Here is a 21825-nt window from a genome sequence, read left to right on the forward strand (position 1 = left end):
GTTCTCCATGGTCTACCCTCAACGTCTATCCCTTCAAGCATTGCCATTTCCTTTCATATTATGGCTGCTTCCAATTCTATAGGAATAGTCTGTCCACCTTCCATATTCATAGGTATTTGTGGTCTAAACAGAAACTCAAATAACAAGGGGGGTCCTGACGTTAGTCCTGGTTACTAGAGCCTTACCCAGAGTATTTAGCTTACTATCTTTCACAGAGGAGAAATATCCAAAACATATCAGTCTTTGTCCTGCCCTGGAGCAGTCCAGCACCAAAATGCTTGGCAATTCTCCTTTGAATAAGAGTACCAACATCAACCCCAGACACATGTTTCGGTCTGGTTGGACCTCATCAGTATGGTGGAGCTGTGCCTCTCTAAGAATAGTGAGCAAGGGGTCCACGTCTGGATTCCCCTAGTAACTTAGGGTGAGACCCAAAGTTACTTAAAATATTCAAATAACAAGAGGGGTACTGGGGGTCTCTCTGCCAGACATTAGTCCTGTTTACGAAAGCCTTACCCAGAGTCTTTAGCTCACTATCTTTCACAGAGGAGAAATATCCAAAACATATCAGTCTTTGTCCTGCCCTGGGCCAGTCCAGCACCAAAATGCTCCACCTCACTGACGAGGCCCAACCAGGCCAAAACACAGGTCTGGGGTTGCTGTTGGTACTCTGGTTCAGAAGAGAATTGCCAGGCATTTCGGTGCTGCACTGCCCTTGGGCAGGACAAAGACTGATATGTAGTGGAAAGGTCTCTTCTGTGAAAGGATGGTGAGCTAAAGACTCTAGTTGAGACTCTAACACGGGATATAGGCTGGTAGTAGAGAAACTCCCAGAACCCCCCTTGTTTTTGCTAAACAGAAACTCATCAGGTATTCCCACAATATTTCCCATCAATCCAGATAGCCATGTCAATAAAATGCTGACTCCAAATATAAACATCTCTGGATCTACTGGAAGGCCTCTCACAGCCACTTGCCCTGCGAGCGCCAGTATAAACTCTCCCACGTTTATATAGTGTCTTCCTGGAGTGGAGCAAATATTAACTGGTGTCTATCGTGAAAATAACAAGGGAACAGACATATCGCATTCCCCTATGATGACTGGTAGTTTATCCATAAAAGGAACTCTACTTGTAGCTCCAGAGAACCCTTGAGCATTCATAGCAATACCTGACATTGCATATTTTCCCTCTCGTATACACAAACAAGTTGCTCCAGTGTCTACAAGAAAAGAAAAGGATTTGCCACCTATCATCACATCGACCCTTGGTTCTTCTTGGGGCTCTGGTGTCACAGGTAGTACTGAACACATCAAGTCACCCTGTGAGCTGTCCTATGTGGATACAGGCTCATCCCCATCCCAGTGAAAGGATTTCCTCCTACCACAGTGACACCTCCTATTCTGGGTGTCAATACTTGTCTTGTGTTTGCATATTGCATGTCTGCATAGTGGCTTGTTGTGACTGCCCCTGTGGCAGATTCATTTGTGCTTGTCCCTGCTGTGGCACCTGCAGTGCTCGCCTGATGAGATGTGTTATTCTGGACAAAGCCTTCTCTGGTCTGTGCACTACATGGCAGAGGATAAACTGCCCCCACCCCCCCTCTTGAGAACTGTCCATTTTGTACCTTACCTTGGCTCCCACATATGCGCGCAATGTGTCCTGTTATTCCACAAGTCCAACATATTGGAAGAACTCTCCTATTAGTTCCTCCTTGGTTATATCCTCCCTGAACATTCTGGTTCTCATTCTGTGTACCTTGAAACCCACATTGATTATTTTGAAATATGCCTCCTCTTCCTCTGTAACCCATACCTCTGCCTCGTGGTATCCACCTTGATCCATCGAGCGCAGATTATTTGCCTGCGATGTACCCAATGTTTCCCGCATCACCAATCGTTCTCCGCTTGTCAATACTGCCCCTTCTATGGCACATTTTGACAACTTTTTCTGAACTAATTTAGCTTTCTCCTGTTTTTCTATTCTCATCTTTCGTCTTGTTCTTGTTTTGTAGTAACCAATAATAGTGTACTATCATCAGCTGTATCTCAGCCCATGGCTTTGCTTCCATCCCTACTTGTTTTTTCATCTGCCTCTGTACTGGCTCAGGCAAGCCCTGACATAAAATGTGGTAAAATAATGCCACTGTCTTTTCCCAAGGCTCGCAAGATTCAAGCTGCTATTTTTCCTGAATATCCTGAATGTAAGCAAAAGGGTCTTCATCTTCCTTCATCTTATGTGTCATAATTGCACCCATATCTGATGTGTCGGGATACTGTACCCTGAGTGCCCTCCACACATCTGCTCTGTAATTATTAAATGGCGTTCCATCATGCACTGTGTTTTGTGAAGTCACACTTGAATATCCTGCTCTTCTCCATACGTCATCAGCCCGTTCCCTAACAATAGCTGCCAGGAGGCCTATTATGTCCCCTATGGTCAGCATATTTCCTCCTGTCATTTATTCTAATTCGTATATACATTTCCCAGCTCCCAAAGTCAAACTACGGAGCTTGCATTTTAAGTTAGCCTTATCCATCTGTGGCCATGGAATATATTGTGATCTTGCTCCCCCTTTTCATAACTGCGTAAATCCATTGCATAGTCGGATCCCACTATTAGTCTATACATTTCAGGGATAATCGTCCCTGTCTGTCTCCTTTTGGGTAAGGACCTTACCCTGCTCACATATGGTGGCGACCCTCACTTCTCAATATGTGATCGTCCTCGGGGATGCTCAGGATTATATTTGCTCTATCTTTAGGTTGTTACAGATCAGACCATCTCACTTCCTTATCCATTTGCAGATTTCCTTCAGGGGCGCGTGCGCCCCCTCCATCGGCCCCATGACTGGACTCTTTCCTCGTCTGACATGTCCAGTCCCCAAATAGTGTGACTATCATCCCCTTTACCCTTATCCAGATTCAGTCTGCTTAAAGATAATGCTCGACGTTCATTACTGAAAAGGCTTCCCTCCTCACTTTGTGATTGGGGCACTGGGCATCGATCATCTTTCCCTCGAGTTTCATACTCGCTATTTCGCCCTAACTGTTGAAAAACTTTATCGATCCTATATCTGATGCTTTCTGCATCAAATCCTTCTCCGTCTAATGCTACTGTAGATGCTACTGGTATTACTTCTTTTATCTGAAGAATCTCTTCCACGCTATCCCACCGTATTTCTGTGCTCGGCCTCATTTGTTCTTTACGAATTAGACTGGCATTGAGACCTCGCTGTCGCCTTTTCCGTTCTATTCTTCCATCTATTTCTCTTTGCTTTCTTGCATCCCTTATAATTTCATCCTCTTGCCTTTGTTCTTCTCCTCTCCTTACTCCTTCCCTTCTTTCCTCCCTTCCCTTCTTCTCAGTAATCTTTCGTCCCTTAATCTTTGTGCTTCATCCCCCCACTTTCTTGTCTGTCTATCCCTTTCTTCTGTCGCTCTGTCTATTATCGTGCTTTCTTTGTTCTTCTGCCTGTTCTTCTTTTTTCTTTTGCTCCTCCTGATATATCTGCTCTCGTCGCTCCCTGCTTTTCCTTTTCTGCTCCTCTTCTTTCATTCTCTTCTCTCTCTTTTTATCTTTTCTTTCTTGTTCATCCTTATCTTCTCTTTGCCTAACTTTCTCGATACTTTTCCCATCTATCTTAAGTGATGTCTGTCCTCCCATCCATTCGATCTGCACGAGCGCTATCTCATCAGCCTTATCCTTCTCTCCTTTCCATCTCTTAATCTTCCTGTCTATTTCTGTCGACAATTCTGACCGCTAACTTTTGTCTTCCTTGTCTTGTATGGTCTTACAAATCTCTTCCTTTCTCTTATTCTCCTCCGGCCTATCCTCACTACTGTAAGCGGGAGATTCATATATTGAATTACTATACCCCGTCGCTGCTTTCAGTTCTTTTAAAGGATATATCCCTATTTCTTCCATCGCAACACCCTTTGCTTCAGATGAGGTAAGGGGAGCTGAGGGCTCAACGCCTTCCTCCTTATGCTGATTAAGCATCCACTCCTCAGGTGGTGAGTCTTCTCTTTCCTCTTCATACATCTTCCAGAGCTCTAAAATTGCTAATCTTTTCTCTAACTTCTTCCCTCTGTACGTAGCGTGCAAGTATGTGGTCATGTGTTGCAATACCGCTTTTGACAATGATCCCTCTCGTGGCCACAGCATGAACATTTTATCTGCCGTGCCTTTTACCCATTCCGCACTATATTGCTTGAGCTTGGGCATATGCTTTGGCAGTGTCTTGCATAGGTGTATGAGAGGAGTATCCCCCTTAATGACAAGTCTCAATTGACTGTCGATACTTACCAGACTGTTAAATAAACTTTATACTGTGGCTTAAATCGCCACTTTTCAACATTTTTAAAACAAATATGAGCAAGCACCATTAATCGCTGCTCAATTCTCTAATTTCAACAGCCTATCTGTTCTCTTGCTTGACATATCTATTCTCTTGCTTGATGTATCTATTCTCTTGATTGGCACCAATCACATTGCTATATTTAATCACTGTTGCACCTCAACATTTTCATCTTTTTACAATCTCCATCGCTCTTTGATATTTTTACTCAACATCATTCAGACTAGTCAAACATTACACATTTATAAACACTGTGATCACCTTATCTCTCGACTTTATTTATACCCTATACAGGGTTTGAAACATCACTTTATGTAATCCTGATTACGTGTTATATATTTCACTCTACTCCCATTGGAGTTTGAGATGTCTCCTTCTAACTCCCTTGAGTCAGGGCTTCCAGGCGCTACCTCTTCTTCACAATATTTCCAGTTACTGAAAAATATTGCAATCCCGTCCCCTTATTTGCCAGTCCCCTTAGTCTACTCACCATTCGTTAATCGACTCGGAGCCTTCGGTATCGATTCCTCCTTCAATCCGACCACTTTCCCTTCTGTCTGCAGTGCGCCGAGGAAAACCGGGCAGGGATTTTCAAAGGGGGACCTGCCCACCGTTTCAGTTCTTCTTGCAAGGTAATTTCTATCGGTCACTCTCCACAGGAAACCCTGCGATCTTCCAGCTAATGGCGGAGGATGACCGATCGTCCAAAAATCTGGAGACAAACTGAGTTGGATCTTTAAACCATCCACAAAGGTACCACGTGAGCTTTGGGCGCTTTAATAAATTGCGTGAAATTGATGGGTTCACAGAGTAACTCTGAGTCCAACTACCCAAACCAACTCAGGAAGATGGCAAAGTACTGTTTTATTATCAATTATCTAAAACAGGGACTTACAACGGACATCAACGGACGTTCGTTCAATTTCTCTCAGTGATCTTTTCACAAAGCATAGACTTTATACTAAAAATACGTCAGAGGTGATGTCTTACTACGTGGCAAATAATGAAAACCTAGTAGTGATTGTGATAGGCTTAAGGGGAATATCTAAGTATACATTACATAGGAACTAGGATTGTGATTGGCTGCCCAGTGTCAGGTCGGCAATATATGCCTACCTCTAAAACATGTCTTCATTAAAATCATTAAGTACACAGTTTTCAATTGGTCTTCAAAGGTTTATAGTGATTGCATGGAATGCCTTAGCATCTAAAAAAAAGCAATGAAAAAAAGCATCAAATGCATTTCATTCCCAATTTTTTTAATGGGGGGTCCCCCAACCCCTATTTCTTTACCCCTTAAAGGCCATTATAATTAAAATAAAACCTTTACCTTTGAAAAAAATGCATTCGATGCTTTTTTGGATACATTTTTGTTGATGCTTTTGGCATTCAATGCTTTGTATTCGATGCAATGACTGGATACTGTCTTCAAACTATAAGGTCCTTCATTGTGCAGTCTTCTATAATTGTTTAGTACGCTAGTGCCATGTCTGGAACATTCGGTTCACTTAGCAGCACATAAGCCCAGTTCCAGGTGCAAGGAGGTGGGCCTGATTCCATCTCCCAACCCAATTAGCCCAACACCTCTCATCGCCCATGCCTTCTGCCATGGAAATTGCCTTTGAACTTGGCCTTGCAAAGTATCCTGGAAATACAAGGGAGTGCAGGCACTCACTATCATTGTTCTAGGACTCCAAGTTAGACTCTATTTTCATCCTTGGCTCACGTGACAGGAGACCACGATTTGGTCCATTTTGCAGGTTTTAAATTTCTTAAATGAATAACACTTGGCACTCTTGGTGTTCTTTCCCTGCACCTTAGCAAGAGATGATTCATCCTTTGCACGTTCACTTCTTTCAAGAATAGTTGGCTCACCTTAGCTGCTTCAGTTTTGATACCAGGCCAGAAGGCCTCACCACGCAGCTCCATGATTTCAGCTTATTCTTCCTGCGACACAATTCTTCCTTTCTTATTCATGGGGCTTACTAAAATTCATGATACCGGTGACCACCTTCTATACAGTGGCGGCTTCACCTGCATTCTATTCACTACATATAGCCAGCTTCTATGATTAGTCTACTTTGCGTTTCAGTGTCTGTACAGTTATTGAAGGGGTGATTCTCTGCAGCACTTCATGCACGTGTAATCTTCTTCGTATTTAAAAGTTTACTTGTCTCTTTACTTAGTCATTAGTTTCTGTAGGATCCATACATCCTGTTCAGCCAATATCTTCAGATGTCGCACATGTCTCTTGTCATGTCACTAGCTTCTCTCTTTGCTCTTTTTCATATAGCTTCAGGGAGTTCCTCCCTCTGATTGTCGTCTCTTTGGAGATACTTTTGATAGGGTTGTATCAATGGGTATCTTCTTTCGAATTTTGTAATCCATTCTCACCATGTGTTACTGCTTGGGTCACAGTTAATGAAGGGACCCGCAATCCATGCTCCCACCACCGTCTGTGAAATTTCCCAACATAAAGGATTGTTGTCCGGGTGGTATGCTTGACTCAGGAAGTGGCACACAGCGTCAAGACGCTTAGTGGATATGATAGATTAATTACTGAGTCGGTGGAGGGTCCACAGGCGTGTGGCACAGATGTTAGATGTTCTACTGGGTGGTGATAAGAATTTGATGAGATAATGAGAATACTAAGTACTAGTTCCCTCTAACCCATGGGACGGTGATGTGCACTGAGGAGGGCTGGGTCGTGGCAAAGACATTTTTGACCCATAAAACCGAAACTATATTTGGCAAATGTCATGTTTATTACAAATGTGTCACTGTTTTTTTAAAAAAAAGTGAACTGGTTATGTACTATGTATATGTTCCAATGAGAACTACATATCTGCTACCTTGTGATCGACACGTAAGAAGGAATAGTGGCACACAAAGTTGGAATCATTGGTGCCAGGAGATGATTAATTACATCACTGCTGTTGTTTATTAACTGTATTGGGTTGATGACATGAGATAGTAACGGTGGCTGTGCATGAAGAGTGAAACACTTTTGTATAGGCTCGTTATAAATACCATATCATATCATATCATATATGTGTGAGTTGTGTGGTATTCGAGTTCATGGTTGGGTTAGAGAAGTTTGGTGTACAGAGCCATTTAGCTCTGTTTGAATAATTTGAGTTTGTTATTATTGAGAAATTGATATCAAAACAAATAGACATGTATATATTTTTTTAATAAATTGGTGGTGGTCTTGTGAATGTGTTTTATTGCTTGAACTAAAAACAATGGTTTAGGCCTCTCTTAAAAGAATTAGAAGGAAGGTCCGGTCCTGGACTCTCCCATTTTGTGCTACTCAGGCCTCATTTGTTGTTTGACATGTATGTAATACATAACACTTTAAAAAGTAAATGCATACAAAACATATATCATCTGTGTCAAATGACATTCATATATACATTTATTAGATATGTTATTTTTTCAATTGTGAAACATATGTGCTACAAACACACACTGTATGCAGCCCAATTAATGCCTCATTCCTGCGGCAAACACAGTATGGGAGCCTTAGGAGGTATAGCACAAATACAATGCTTTTTTTATGTGGAGCTGAGGAGTACCTGAAAATACATTAAAGCTGTCATTTTTATAGCGCGATGATGTTGTTAGAGATGGCATAACCTGTCACAATGGCAGGATTGCGGCATACCTGTTCAGCTAACAATGTAAGACAAACCCTGCAATTTTCGTTATTTTAATGTTCCATCAAAATACTGTTGGAACATTAAAGTAACGCAACTGCTGGGGTGCGATACAACAATAGTGCACACGCCCCCACCACCCCAATATTAAATCAGTGTGGCACTGTGCAGTCAAGACAGAATGAAGACCCTGATCTCCGCTTCTTTCACTGAATGCGAATAGGAAGTGTCCGGTGTGTGCATGAATCTGCCGTATAAGTACATGAAGCGGCGCGTGCCATCCCAAAACGCAAGTGCCTCAGAAGCTTCCTGAAGGGGAATCCATGGCTAATTTTAAAAGGACTTTTCACGTGTTTGCTAGAATGTACCATACAACTTTCTGGATCTTCTTGGTGACTTAAATATCCATTTTTCATGCAGGCATTCCTCTATTCCATTATGTTCTATTCTTGACTCCCATCATCTTCATCATATTCCTAGCCCACCTTCCATGTCTGGAGCTCCTCTCTCGATCTAGTCTTTCTTCTCTGTTATCTATTTCTTCTGTCTCTGCTCTTCGCATCTATTCTTCCGACCATTTCTTTGTTTTTATTTTCCCTTTTTATTCAGCCTATTTCTCCTCCCTCTTCATCTTCTTCTATCTTTCTGTGCCTCGATTTATGACACTTTGACTCTTCTATGTTTATCTCCGGACTTGCCACATCTCTTCCTTTATTTGGCTTGCTATCCTCCCTCTAACAGACAGTGAAACCTCATTACCGTTCTCAGGCTTTCAAGGTACTCTTCATTCTCTTTATCGTAATTACCTTTCCCTCCCTCCCGTGAACCAACGCTTCCTTGGTTAAGCCCTGCACTTCACACATCCTGCCTTCTTTTATGGCAGGCAGAGTACATTGGAGGTAATCACAATCTCCTTTGGATCTTGCCGTCCTTTCCTCTTTACACACTTCTTGTGATTTTTCTCTACTTTTAGCAAGCAAAAATACTTCACTGCGCTCATAAATTCTTCTTCTCATCCTCGGCGTTTGTTTCAGATTCTCAATCACATTTTATTTTCAGCCTCCACTGATTCCACTCTATCCTCTTCTTCCATCTGTGGATTTTGCCAACTACTATGACTTTACTGGGACCCTTCTTCGTTCTTCTATCTCCTGTAGCACTTCCTCTTCTTACTCTGGACCTCTATCTTCCGTAGCTTCCACATTGACCACATTTCATCCTCTTCAGGACACTGAACTTTTGATAATTTTGTACAAAGTTCACCTTACTGATGCCCCTCTGATCCTCTGCCTTCTGCTCTAATTCTCGAAGTATATACCTTATTCATTCCATATCTCACTCTGCTGGGTAAATCCTCCTTGCTCACCTTGACCTTTTCCTCTGTCTCTAAACATGCATCCATACTTTCGAACCTAAAGAAACCATCCCTTGATCCTTCCCTGCCTATCATCGGATATTTCTTCTTCCCTCCCTTTCAAAGCTCTTGGAATGTGTTGTTTACAACCAGAACTCTGACTATATAAACCACTCTGCTCTTCTTTCTCTTTATCAACCAGGTTTCTGTCCTCACCACACAATGGAGACCGTTCTTCTTTCTGTCTGCAATTCCTTACTTTCTACTCACCATGCGAAACAAGCTTCTCTTCTCATTCTTCTTGACTTGTCTGCAGCCTTTAATACTGTTAATCACTTTATCCTTCTTCATTCACTTTCCAATCTCGCTTTCTAGGGTTCTGTAATTGAATGGTTCTGTTCCTACCTGATGCATCGCACCAACTCTGTTTCCTGGGCAGTACAATCTTCCTCTGTTGTTCCTCTTCACTTTGGCGTTCCTCAGGGCTTTGTATTGGGCCCTCTACTTTTCTCATGTTCAATTCCTCTTGCTTATAGCATCTCCTCCTATGGTCTTTCACACCATTTCTATGTCGACAGTTCCCAAATCTCTCTACCATTCTCTGACAAAATCCACTCTAATCTCTCTGCTTGTCTTTCATCTATAGAATTTTGGAAGTTGGATCATTATATCCTTCTTTATCTATTAAAACTAAAGTCCTTTTCTTTCCAACTACCACTGTAATTCCACCGCTACCTCCATCATCTAATTTTCTTTCCCCCTTTCTCTATTCCCATTTCCTTTTTCTGCTTTCAACCTCGAGGTCACTTTTGACTCCACTCTTTCTTTTCCTTCCCACATTGCCTTTGTGGCTCGATCTTGCCTTTTTTACCTTTTTAATATCCATCGGGCCTGCCCCTTTCTTTCTTTTTGTGGTACTACAATTATTGTCACCTCTCTTATCTTCTGTCACTTATTCTACTGTTCTACACTTCCTCCTGGCCTCCATGCATATCAATTAGGCCCCATAAGTCCATCTTCAATTATACTATTCGCCTTCTTTTCAACCTCTCTCCTCTCAAATCTATCTTTCCTGCTCTCCAATCTATTCATCGCTGTCCTTTAAATGTCAGCTCTTATTTTAATTTCCTCTGTGTTGTCTTTCAAAGTGTTCACGGAATGCCTCCTTCCTGTCTCTCTTCTCTGATTTCTTTCTATGCACCTTCCAACCCGTTTCCAATTTCTTGTCTCTGTCCCTGATCCCCCTCATCGTGCTTTTGTCCTTTCTCTCTCTTAGCACTACCATTCTGGAACAAGCTGCCAGTCTTTTTCTTCCTTTTCTCTTTTTCATACTCGTTTTAAGACATTTCTGTTTTCTGCTTGAATGCTTTGGCAATTGATTTAATTCATACGTTTTTGTACGGTCTTCTTTGTTCAGCACTTTGATGTACATCGCCTTTTTTATAAATTCAATAAAATGCGAATACTAATCTACCAACATGGACTTGCACTCCCAGAGAGAACTGTGTGGCACTCTTAGAGCGGAAAGCCTTTTCACGTACTGTATTTGCTCTCCACATAGCTGCTGTTTGCTCCTGTGATACTCTTCACTTTGCCTTTGGAATTTCATCTTGGCGAGGGTCCGGAAGCACTTACAACACAATGAGCTGACTCCCTGGTGTGCAGATATATAAACACCGACCAAACATATATGCAGACAATGAGAGAGAAGCAGAGTAACCTTTGCAAACTGTAACATTCACATAACCAATATTCACTGTCTCATTGTAACTTACCAAAGGACCACACATCCGATTTGCTGCTGAATTTGCTGAACAGGAGGACCTCTGGAGGGGACCAACGGATTGGAAATTTGGCCCCCAAGGAACTTGTGTACTCATCATCCAGGACATACCTAAAGTGATAAGTGGGGTAGAGACACATCAAAGAACAGTATCTCTTTGCTCATATTGTATTTTGTACACAATTATTGATCCTTTTATAAAGAGTGTTGGTTTGCAGGAAGTTACACTTCAAACCTTCTTAAGTTTATTTGGAGATAAAAGCTACAGCAAAGTCCCTCAAGCATCTCGTTGCAAAACCCCAAACAACCATCCCCACTTCCTTCAGAGGAATGCTTCTGCATCACCCACAGTTATAGGTCAAGCTCCTACCAAGCCTGTTGCTAGGATACTAGATGCCTGAGTTATGAAAGGGAACAATACAGAAGAAAAGAGTTTACCGATAACTCAAAGGTGAAGCTGCCAATTTACCAACAAAATCATTTATTGTTACCGCCACTTGGTCCCATGTCATTACGACAGGATTACGGGTGGTGGTATGCCAGTATAAATCAACATTTCTGGAGTCCATAGGCCTCCATGGAAATGTGTACTGGCTTTACCATGAGGGGTAATTCGGCATGGTAAATCCTCTGATTATTGAAGGCAAAGTGGAGAATTCACTTTCAGCTTCTTGCTGAAGATATATCCTCCATTTTAACCCCACAGTTTGATTTCGGCAGAACACTAAACGTGGTGGTTAGTCTGTTACCTGCAGGAATGGGGTGGGAACAGAATTACTGGCAGTCTTTTATAGCACATGTAATAAGGCCCATATATAATGCCTAACAATCCAATTTGGATATTACACAGAATATAGAACTTGGGGGTATTTACAAGTATGACAGTAGTACTACAACATGCAGTATTTGCAAGTTCTGCATGTCTTACCATGTTGCCAAACTATGAATTGTTGTTCCCGAACATCTTCATTTATTCTCGCTTTGCGAAGAGGACATTTCCTCCACACAAACAGTAGTACTGCATGCAATATTCCAGTTTGCAGTAATATGGAATTCGCCAATGGAGAATAGCTGCAGGCGCCGCATTACTCAAAATCATGCAGCCCTTCAGGTTTCTGCATGTTTACTGCATATGGTAATGCTAATACATTTTGCTGGCATTCCCAGAGATTTACAGAGGCAACTTGTAACCACCTCCATCTTCTTTGTTGCATGGTTCAATCCGGGCCTAGACCAATAGAATGCAATAAAATGGATGCTGTAACGTTAGCTTCCTCAATCTTGCTGAAGCTGCTCAGACCTATGCTTCCACTTATCTTAGAACCCTACACCCATGCTTTGATCTTGGAGTTGGTCTGGCAGCTGTGCTTTTTGTTGAATTGATGGCCAGTTAGTCTGATCATGGGAATTCAGGAGGAGAGTGGAGAAGCAATGCCTGGAACCTAAGAAGGTCCCCACGTGTCGGTGTGTTAGAGGATTGTCTAACCAGACAATCCAAAACATGTAGTTATGGGATTACTGCTCCGATCTGTAACCAAATCCTGCTGTCTGATTGGGGCAAACTGCTTCATGAGAATGGGCTGATCAGTGGCCAGGCTAAATACTAGATGCCCCTTGAGAAGTGATTCAGAATTTCATAGATCAAATTATAGACAACACTGGAGTGCTCCGAGGAAGTGTGTGATGCTGAATCAGGATGTTTGGGTGTTTGGGTCATGTACAAGCTGAATAATCTAACTATGGCTGTTATTAGGTTTGTGGTGGCTACAGTAACAACATGTGGAATTTTAAATACCACTTGTGTTTAAAATACTACCTAATTATGAGGCAGGATCCCATAGGACAGTTTTCGCATAGGGTACATAATGCCTCAGCTAATTATGAGCTTCTTGCAGTTCTTTCTATTTACCCCATAAAATAAATATCTGATGACTCATCCTTACTTGGCATTTGGAAAGTAGGTGCCTTTACTTAAGCTTAACTTTAGACCATTGACTTCTGAATATTGCCTCTAAGATGATTGGATCACCCTCTTTCAAGGACTTTGATACTCTTAATGGGACAGTAGCCGCAGCACTCCTCAGCCAGTTTGCTACATCTTACTGGGACAGTAGCCACAGCACTGCTCCGCCAGTTTGCTACATCTTAATGGGACAGTAGCCGCAGCACCCCTCAGCCAGTTTGCTATATCTTAATGGGACAGTAGCCGCAGCACTCCTCAGCCAGTTTGCTATATCTTAATGGGACAGTAGCCACAGCACTACTCAGCCAGTTTGCTATATCTTAATGGGACAGTAGCCACAGCACTACTCAGCCAGTTTGCTATATCTTAATGGGACAGTAGCAGCACTATTCAGTAGGCTGATAAACCTTCATCGTCACAGTGTCCAAACTTCTCAGCAAGACTGGTATAATCTATTGACACAGTATTCGGCATGGCTCTGATACAGCAGTTGGACCTCTTGTAAGGGCGGTTATTCTTTTAATGGGACATGACCATAACATCTCAGCAGGGTAATTATATTTTAATTAGACATTCCCAACACTTTTCAGTAGACTTCTAAGCAGGCCGTACATTTTTATTAGAATGATACTTCCCAATACTAATCAATACGTCTCAGCAGGGGGCACCCAAACTGGTGCAGCCATCACTAATCTGAGCGGACACTACAGAAGCAGACAGCAAAGACTACAAATTACGAATACTACTTTTAACAGAAGGTAAACATTGTCAATCTAAAGCCCAGCCATGCAAGGCTATGTTAACACACGCAATTTCCTCCACGTGACCAGGGCAAGAGGTGGCTGAAGCTGCAGGTTGGCATGAGCAAATACAGCTCTGCTAATGTCTAATCCGTGAATGTAGTTGACCCGGGAAGAGGAGGAGGTGCAAATGTAACAAATGTTAATATTAAAGGTTTTTGTACCACGCACAGGTGCCACTTGTGTGGTCTCTCTGCGAAAATAAGGACAGGGTAATGGCTAGTGGGAAGAGTGGGAAAAAGAGCAAGGGAGCTGTGATGTGCTGTTGGCAGCTTCAGTTCGGATGGACCGTTCACTGAGCCTTGGTGCAAGGTTTGGGAAGCGGCCATCATGTGGTGTTGTGCAAGGTTGTGTGCGCTGTGTTTTGTGGTTGCAGTGTTGTGAAGTATGTGCGGTTTGCTGTGCTGAGGAGTTCTGGTTGTCTGTAGTGCATTATGTGATAGGTGTGTGCAGAGGGTTTAGTATTAGTATTCGTTTTTTGTTAGCAGCAGTTCTTAAGCTTATTCTGGTTGATTAGTAGTACCTACCCATCCTCCAGTTGCCCTTTCTAGTTATAACAGTGAGGTTGCCTCTTAGGTCATGGGTTCCAAAACTGCACTGCTAGTCCGTTGGCACCCTGAACTCTGATCACTGGCTCTATTTCTGGCTGGGTGCTGAACCACCCATTTTTTTCTTTGTGTATCGTTTGGGTCCAAGGCGGATGTTGTTGAAGGATTCCAGGGCTCTGGCTGGTTTATAAACAGAGAATTTCTTTTGGATGAAGTCCACTCCCTGGCTGCGTACTGCTCTGTGCGTTATGCACAGGGTTTTTTAAAGAGATTCTCCCTTTGACCGGTAGGCAGTGAAGCATCCTGAGAGCGGGTGTGATGTGGTCTCTTCTGCTGAGTTTGAGGAGAAGTTGGGCTGCCGCATTTTGTATTGGTTGTAGTTTCCTCAGCAGGCGTTCTGGCATTCCAAGGTATATGCTCTTAGCATAATCAATCCTGGATATAATGAGGGATATGATGGCTAGTGTTTTGTGTGTGAATGGGAGGAATGGTAAGATCCTTTTTATTGTTTGAATGAGGTAGAAGCATTTTCGGATTGTTGCATTGACTTGGGGTTCAAGTGTTAACTCGTTGTCCAGGATGATTCCAAGGTTTTTTACAGCTTTGGAAGCAGAGCTGTCCACTCCTAAATGCTCATCTGATTTGATTTGATGGTGTAAGGATGGTGCTCCTGCCTCTTCTAGGCACTGATTAGAATAAGACAATAAAAATAACCATTGGCAATGCCAACAATTTGGGCTTTGGTGCACGTATGGGAAAGGCATTTTCTAGGCACTTTCGTAGTGGTAATAACTGACCATTGATGGTAGCAGCTACAAAATGGTGCGAGTACCTGGGCATAAAATAGCAGTGCCTGGCAAATGCCAAATACATATACAGAAGCCGACACTGTTGACTTTCCCAATGATTGTTTTTAACAGGACTTCAGTGAAGGACACACACAGTGCTTATAAATCGAGTGGCTGAAGGCAGACCTGGCTAAGACATTTTCATTACACCATTAGCACGTTTACAGCTCCAATTAAGTGATTAGGCTGGACCCGTAATGATTTATTGGCGCATGACTTGCCAGAAACTGCGGGGCATTGCAACCCCACCGGTCTGGAAAGTCAGGCGCCGGTATAATGTTGTTCCCCATTCCCATAGAGTCCAACAGGAAAGGAGTGATGGAGATTGGGCGGTAGTTAGCTGGGCAGGACAGGTCGGCAGAGGGTTTCTTAAGAAGAGGGTGCACAAGGGAGTGCTTCAGGGGGGAGGGGAAGACGCCAGTGGCAAAAGAGTGGTTGCAGAAGTCAGCCAGAGAAAGGGCCAAGGTGTCAATGTGGTCCTTGAGGAACAGTGGTAAACCTGTTTTGATGAGATTGGACTTGTCTAGAAACCTCATCTGGTGAGAACAGGGGAAGGCAGAGCAGGAGGGAAGAGAGATGGCCGAAGAAGGGCCAGAGGAAGAGCAGGGTGTAGAGGGTGTAGGGGAGAGGACAGGATGGACTGCCTGTACCTTAATTGTTCTCTAATTATTGTTCCTTTGTTTATATTATGTTCAACCCCCTATTAAATTGATAGCCATTGCTGCCAAGTCAAAGGGATTGTAATATTGTTGTGTCTATTTGTTTTTGTCGATTTACTCTGTGCATGAGAATATTACATCCCCTTCCTTTCCCATAAGTGCCCTGAAGTGAGTAACATTATATGTGGTGCATTTTCACAAATCACAGAAGGTAAATACATGTAAAAGAGGGAACCTAGTAGTGGGGACCTTTTCGCAAGAACACATGAAATGTAGCTGCTGTTTGCTATGATTAATAGTGATTACTCTGAAGGGGCCCCTGAGGGACCCTCATTTGTGGAAACAAGGCACAATCACCACACACGAGCTGATACGCCAGACACAAGGTCGTATTCCCAAAATCTAGGGTTTATTGCAAAATAAATAGTCTCAGTTGGCCAACTGGTCCCACGCCCCGCGACATGTCTCTATCAGACCTCGGGGGGCGCAAGAGACCGAAATTCATACAACAGTTACATATATACAAAACAAGCATCTAGTAATCAGTAGTGTCACAACTTATACCGCCCCTATTGCATTTCCTTTGAACTAGGCACGATGATTGACAATGGTGACGAGTTTGACACCTTCAAACATTCATTGTGTAACAGTTTGCAATTTTGTAAGCCCACAGACATTAAGTCTGTGTTTTAAAGAACACAATGCTTCTGTTTTCTGCAAGCAAGCTGTGCGTAGGGAGAGACACATTCCAGGCCTTGCTATCTCCTAGTTTCTATTTGTGTGCCGGGGGGTCAACTTGCTCTCCGGGGCTGTACCGCGCTCAGGGAAGGGGGGCCGCAAAGAAGAGCATAATTCAAGTCATTTAATGTTTGCTCTAGCGTTTCTACTGTGCTTACCGAGACTAGCTGGCAGCTGCTGTACTGATTAGAATGCCTTGCTGCTCATTCTCCAAGGATATGCGAGGGAGGGGACCGGACATTTCTGTCTGAGTTACTGCGTTATGTTTCAACATGCCACTCGTGGCCTTGCATTGTGCACCAGTGAAGCAGAATAACATTTCAGCAAAGCAGTTTTACATGAGGCAAAAAGCAAATGTTAGAGAAAAACAAAATGGCGATTTCAGTCGCTTTGAAATGGGCGCACCTTAGTCAAGTTTATGGCTATATATTTCTTATACTAGATGCATGAGACAGTTGGTCTTCGGCCAACATAATACATAGCCTTATGATCGAGGGGTGTCTACTTTTCTAGATCGACAACTCAATGGCACTGACATTATGAACAGAACCACATATAAAAAAAGGTGTACTACTCTACATTAGCTCTACCCTGGCAAAGCGTGCTGCACTTTCTTTAGCCAGATACATAATTGATAAAAGGTGTGGCTACTTTGGAGTTTGCTATAATGTTTCAATTCCAATCAAATGCAGTGCTAGCAGATTATTCTAGAAAAATAAGTCATGAAGATCATGCCAATTGCATAGTCAAAGGTGTTAGTCAAGGCTTTTGTATAATTATTTATGACTGCCCTATTGAGTTATGAATGGCCATATGACCTTGCAATACAGAATTTACAGGTACATTACTGCCAATGCCAAGGTGTATAAAACAGTCTTGTTGAGATAATTCATCCTCTGAGGCAATGTATTTAAAACATCTCACCTGGAAAGACCGAAATCTGCAACTTTCACAATTCCGTTTTCATTTACCAAACAGTTTCTGGCAGCCTGTTGATGGAGAAAGTGGGAGACAAATACATCAGTCATAAAGACAACACTAGTTACATGTATGGGGCACTAGATCATATTCTGATATGCAAGCCAAACCAAATAAGATGTGTCCTACAGCCTCTTCTATGCTAATTCCTGGGGCTGGGCGGTTTGGAAGTCTTTGGGTTAAGTGTCAAGTGAGATTTCCTTTCAAGAAAACCGATTGGATCTTGTTCTGTTAGTGCAGTGTCAAACTGGTAGCACTTCTGTTCAACCTAAATTCAGTTTCCTTTTGCAGATCTGTCCAATAAAATAGACCCCTATGTGTTTCCACAGGTATAGTTTACAGTTCAGACTGTAAACCGAGTGTCATCGCTTCACAGCCTGACAGAGAATCTTATAATAATTTGCAGCCTGATTGAGGCTTTAGATATTTAAAAAGATATTTTGTAATGGAAGGGAGCTTAAATGAGTCATAGTTATTCCCATAAAAATAGTGCAAATGTAAATCCCATGCAACCTCTCAATCTGAAATTGCACAGTGAGATTCATATGTGGTTTGAAGGTTGTATGCTATTTGACCGAATGACAATTGACCGAATGACAATTGACCTTCTGCACAACTGACCGAATTTTAAAGGTCAATTAGTACGTAAACCCCCCGCAACCTCCCACCCAATCCAACCCCCCCCTGCAACCTCCCACCCAAACCCCTTATATTATTTATAATACAACACCAACCCAATATAAATATAAAAAATAAAAGGTCAATTGTTCGACCAATTTAGGTCATTCGGTCAATTGTGCGCAGTCAATTTGGGTAATGCTGGTTTGAAAGGGGAGGGGCATTTATATTTGTTTAATATTATCTGAAAACCATTCTCTCAGGTTGGGATGAGTGAGCTGAAATTGTGTGTGTTCTAAATTGAAAACGTTACTTCCCTAACCCAAAACTTTTAGAATTCAAATGCAAGTTATTGCAAGCATAATGTAAACTGCACACAATGTTATCAGCCAACAGGACCATATTTAGGAGAGAAGTGTGCAACCTGAAACAGTTCTTTGATTTTAGTATGTAATGGGGAAAGCAAGGTTTTTGCATCATTCAAAAACGTAACTTCAAGCTCAATTTGGAAATGTTTTGATGTGAAAGAAATGTTGTCATAATAGCCGATAAGCGGAAGAAATGAAATTAGATGACCTATTGTAGTTTAGAACTTAATATAGATGTGTAATTGTTTATGTAAATGGATGTTTGAGATTCAAGCAGGCAGATTATTTTAGTTTTTGTGAACAAGCTGCCTGTGATTGTATAACACTATAGTGACATCGCCTGCTTAAAGCTTGGGGACCACCTTTAATTAAATTATTTAAATCAATTTGAGTATTGATCAAAACGTCTGTTCCTTGCCTCGAATTCTGGGACGGGACCATATAATTAAGGGGCATTAGATCAGGGTTGCCTGTGTAGTGGAGGTCACAGATATGGCCTGCACTCCAGCCAACCATTTTGAGGTACCAGGAACATACTCGTCAAGATATGTGACGTATGTGGAGCAAATAAACCAACAAAGAGCAGTGCTGGGGCTCTGCCAAGTGCCATCAGGAGAGCAATACCGGTTGAAGTGCCTATAACCAGACAACCATGGGCAGCACGGTACCCACTGAGACAACCGTACCAGCAGTTAACACGAAATGAAGACTACTTGCAAACTGTCCCCGAAGAGACTCAAAGAGCCTTAATGGAAGCCGAGTGGTGATGACACAAGGGCCCGGACAGACTCACAGATGAACGAAACGACAACCAAAAGATGACACTCAAAGATGAAAAGTTATGAATAGAGATGTAATGGACTTAGAAGAAGAGGCGATGTCGAAATATAAGGAAATCTAGCTGTAAAACGGAATGGAAGTATTCAACCAGCTAATGCTTGTAAATAGGCTTCGAACTCAAAAACCTAAGAAAACAGTACAGTTTGCTATGCTTAGTAGAAGAATAGAGCGGCAAGCGCCAACTGTTTATCTACCTCAAAGAAGCACATTATACAAGTGCGACTCCATTTTACAAAAGCAGAATTAAGCCCATGCTGCAAGGGGCCAACCAGGCAGAGATTCATGTTCCAGCTAAAGCCAGAAGGGAAGAGCGGAATCGAAACTGAGCACGAAGCAGCTCATGCCTGGGAATTCGAGGTCAACCAAAGGAAGGGAGGGGAGCGGCAACTTCGCAGAATCGAAACTTCAGAGCATAGCAGCCTGCCCCGTGAAGGTCAAGATAAGGAGGCCCCAGGCAGGTGGCAAGGCTAAAGGAAGAATCAAATACACGAAAATAGGGAAAATGAAGCAGATTCACGGTGAACTGACACGTGACCAGCCAGGCGCGAAGAGGTACCAACGTCTGATGTCACCCAGAACACGAGGATGCATTAACTTTTCCTGATAAGAAGCTACAGTTTCGAGGTCAACCTCAGCCAACTAATTGACACATAGCCCTAAAGTACTGATTGATGGAAGGGAGGCAGGGTGAATCTTGGGGCACACTGCATCTGGGTGTCCATTCTGCATGCTGCTAATTAAAATGGAGATTTATGTCTAGGGGTGTAACTTATCCAATCACAATGGACCAAATAATCTAGGGTCTTATAGCTAGTAGAACCAATGAGACGTTGTACTTGTAGTGACATCTATCATGAGTGATGTAGAGGGATGGGCGTAGACGCCCACCCGATAAGAGTTATCCAATCCTCACACTCTGTTACCATATACAGATATAGTACCTATACTTAAGTTACCTTTTACGACCAATAGAATTGCATGACAAACTTTGAGTGTTACACGTCAAATGATGACGAATTTTGCCTATAAGAATGGCTGTTGGAATGAAGATTTTGGAAGTTGAAGCGAGGCGGGCGATCGCATCACTGTTGATTTCCATTTGTTTCCCCATCTTTTGTACTTGTCATTAAACGGACTTCCCTTTGCCAAACCATTGACTTGTCCTTATTGATTGGTGTTGGAGTAAGAGAATCCTGCACCCCATCCTCCTCAAGGTGCAGCTGTTTCGTCCTAAGGTGCTTGAGGGTGAGCTCTGATCCCATGGGCCCGTCAGAGGTCGCTCCGTCCTCTTGTACACCTGCTTAGTGAAAGTAGTGATACCTTGACGAAAATATATCCTAGAGAACTGGTTGTTTGTGCCTGGACATTAGGTTGATGACATCATTTATGTCAACACTCATAGGCATTGAATAAGGTCACAGATGTGGGTGAAGTTGCATCAGTGTGTGAAATTAGATAGTCCCCGTTGCTTAGTCTCATTAGAGTATGCAGGTAGTGATTGTGAATTGGACCTTTTTTAATTATACGTCAGAGAAATTATTCAGATAGATTGTTTATTTGGTTACAGGATTTTGATTGTCACATAGACTAGAAGTAATAGACAAGTAAGACTAAGTCATACCTGTGATCAAATATACATTCTGGACATGACATCACGGCTGATCTGGAAGTGGCTTTTGATCATGCACTGACCAGATATTTCCTACATGAGCGATGGTCAACGCCGAATCTCCAGTCATGGAAAGATTAAATGAAACATGTTGGTTTAACTATTTTCAGTTTGTATGGAAGGTGGCCAGTCTCTGATTGATTAACATAGATATACAAGGATATATCCCAGGGTATATCTTTTATTATGTGTTTTATGTTTTTATACCTCCTCTGATTTGGGGTAATTGATTTCCAAGATGCAAATGGTTTTTGGCGACTTACCAGTGGTAACTACAGTTATTCTTTATTTGTTGTGTTGGAGGAAATGAGGAATCTTATCTGTAGTGATTACCCAGTTGGACACCTCTTTTATTGTTTCTTCTAAAGTCTTATGTTTCTTTGTTTGTTGAATATGTCATGTTTTATCCTTAAAAATCAATAAACACATACTGGAAAAAACAATAGTGTCACAGATATTTGGGCTGCTGAAACACTCTATTTAACCTCCACACATAGGGAGGAGAAGCAACTGATTCGGGATCATTCTGTCAATTTCTTCGTCCACCTTAAGTTGGAAGAGGGCAGCATGGATGTGCCATCATTTACAGAAAATGCTCAAAAGGCCTTAACATAAGTAATACCAATGCAACATGCTAATGA

General features: G+C 42.3%; 1 protein-coding gene across 5 annotated transcripts in view; it reads right to left on the reverse strand.

The window, feature by feature from the left end:
• Nucleotides 1–21825, reverse strand: part of BTK (Bruton tyrosine kinase) — an 805015-nt gene that overhangs the window by 55260 nt on the left and 727930 nt on the right. For all 5 annotated transcript variants that reach the window (XM_069613032.1, XM_069613031.1, XM_069613033.1 and 2 more), the window contains 2 exons: nt 17636–17700; nt 11148–11266 (listed from right to left, as the gene is read on the reverse strand). In XM_069613032.1, coding sequence (XP_069469133.1) covers nt 11148–11266; nt 17636–17700 — 184 coding nt within the window. The remainder of the gene's footprint in view (nt 1–11147; nt 11267–17635; nt 17701–21825) is intronic.

Source organism: Ambystoma mexicanum, chromosome 5p (assembly GCF_040938575.1).
Source record: "Ambystoma mexicanum isolate Mex_15411 chromosome 5p, UKY_AmexF1_1, whole genome shotgun sequence".
In the NCBI taxonomy this organism is placed as follows: Eukaryota; Metazoa; Chordata; class Amphibia; order Caudata; family Ambystomatidae; genus Ambystoma; species Ambystoma mexicanum.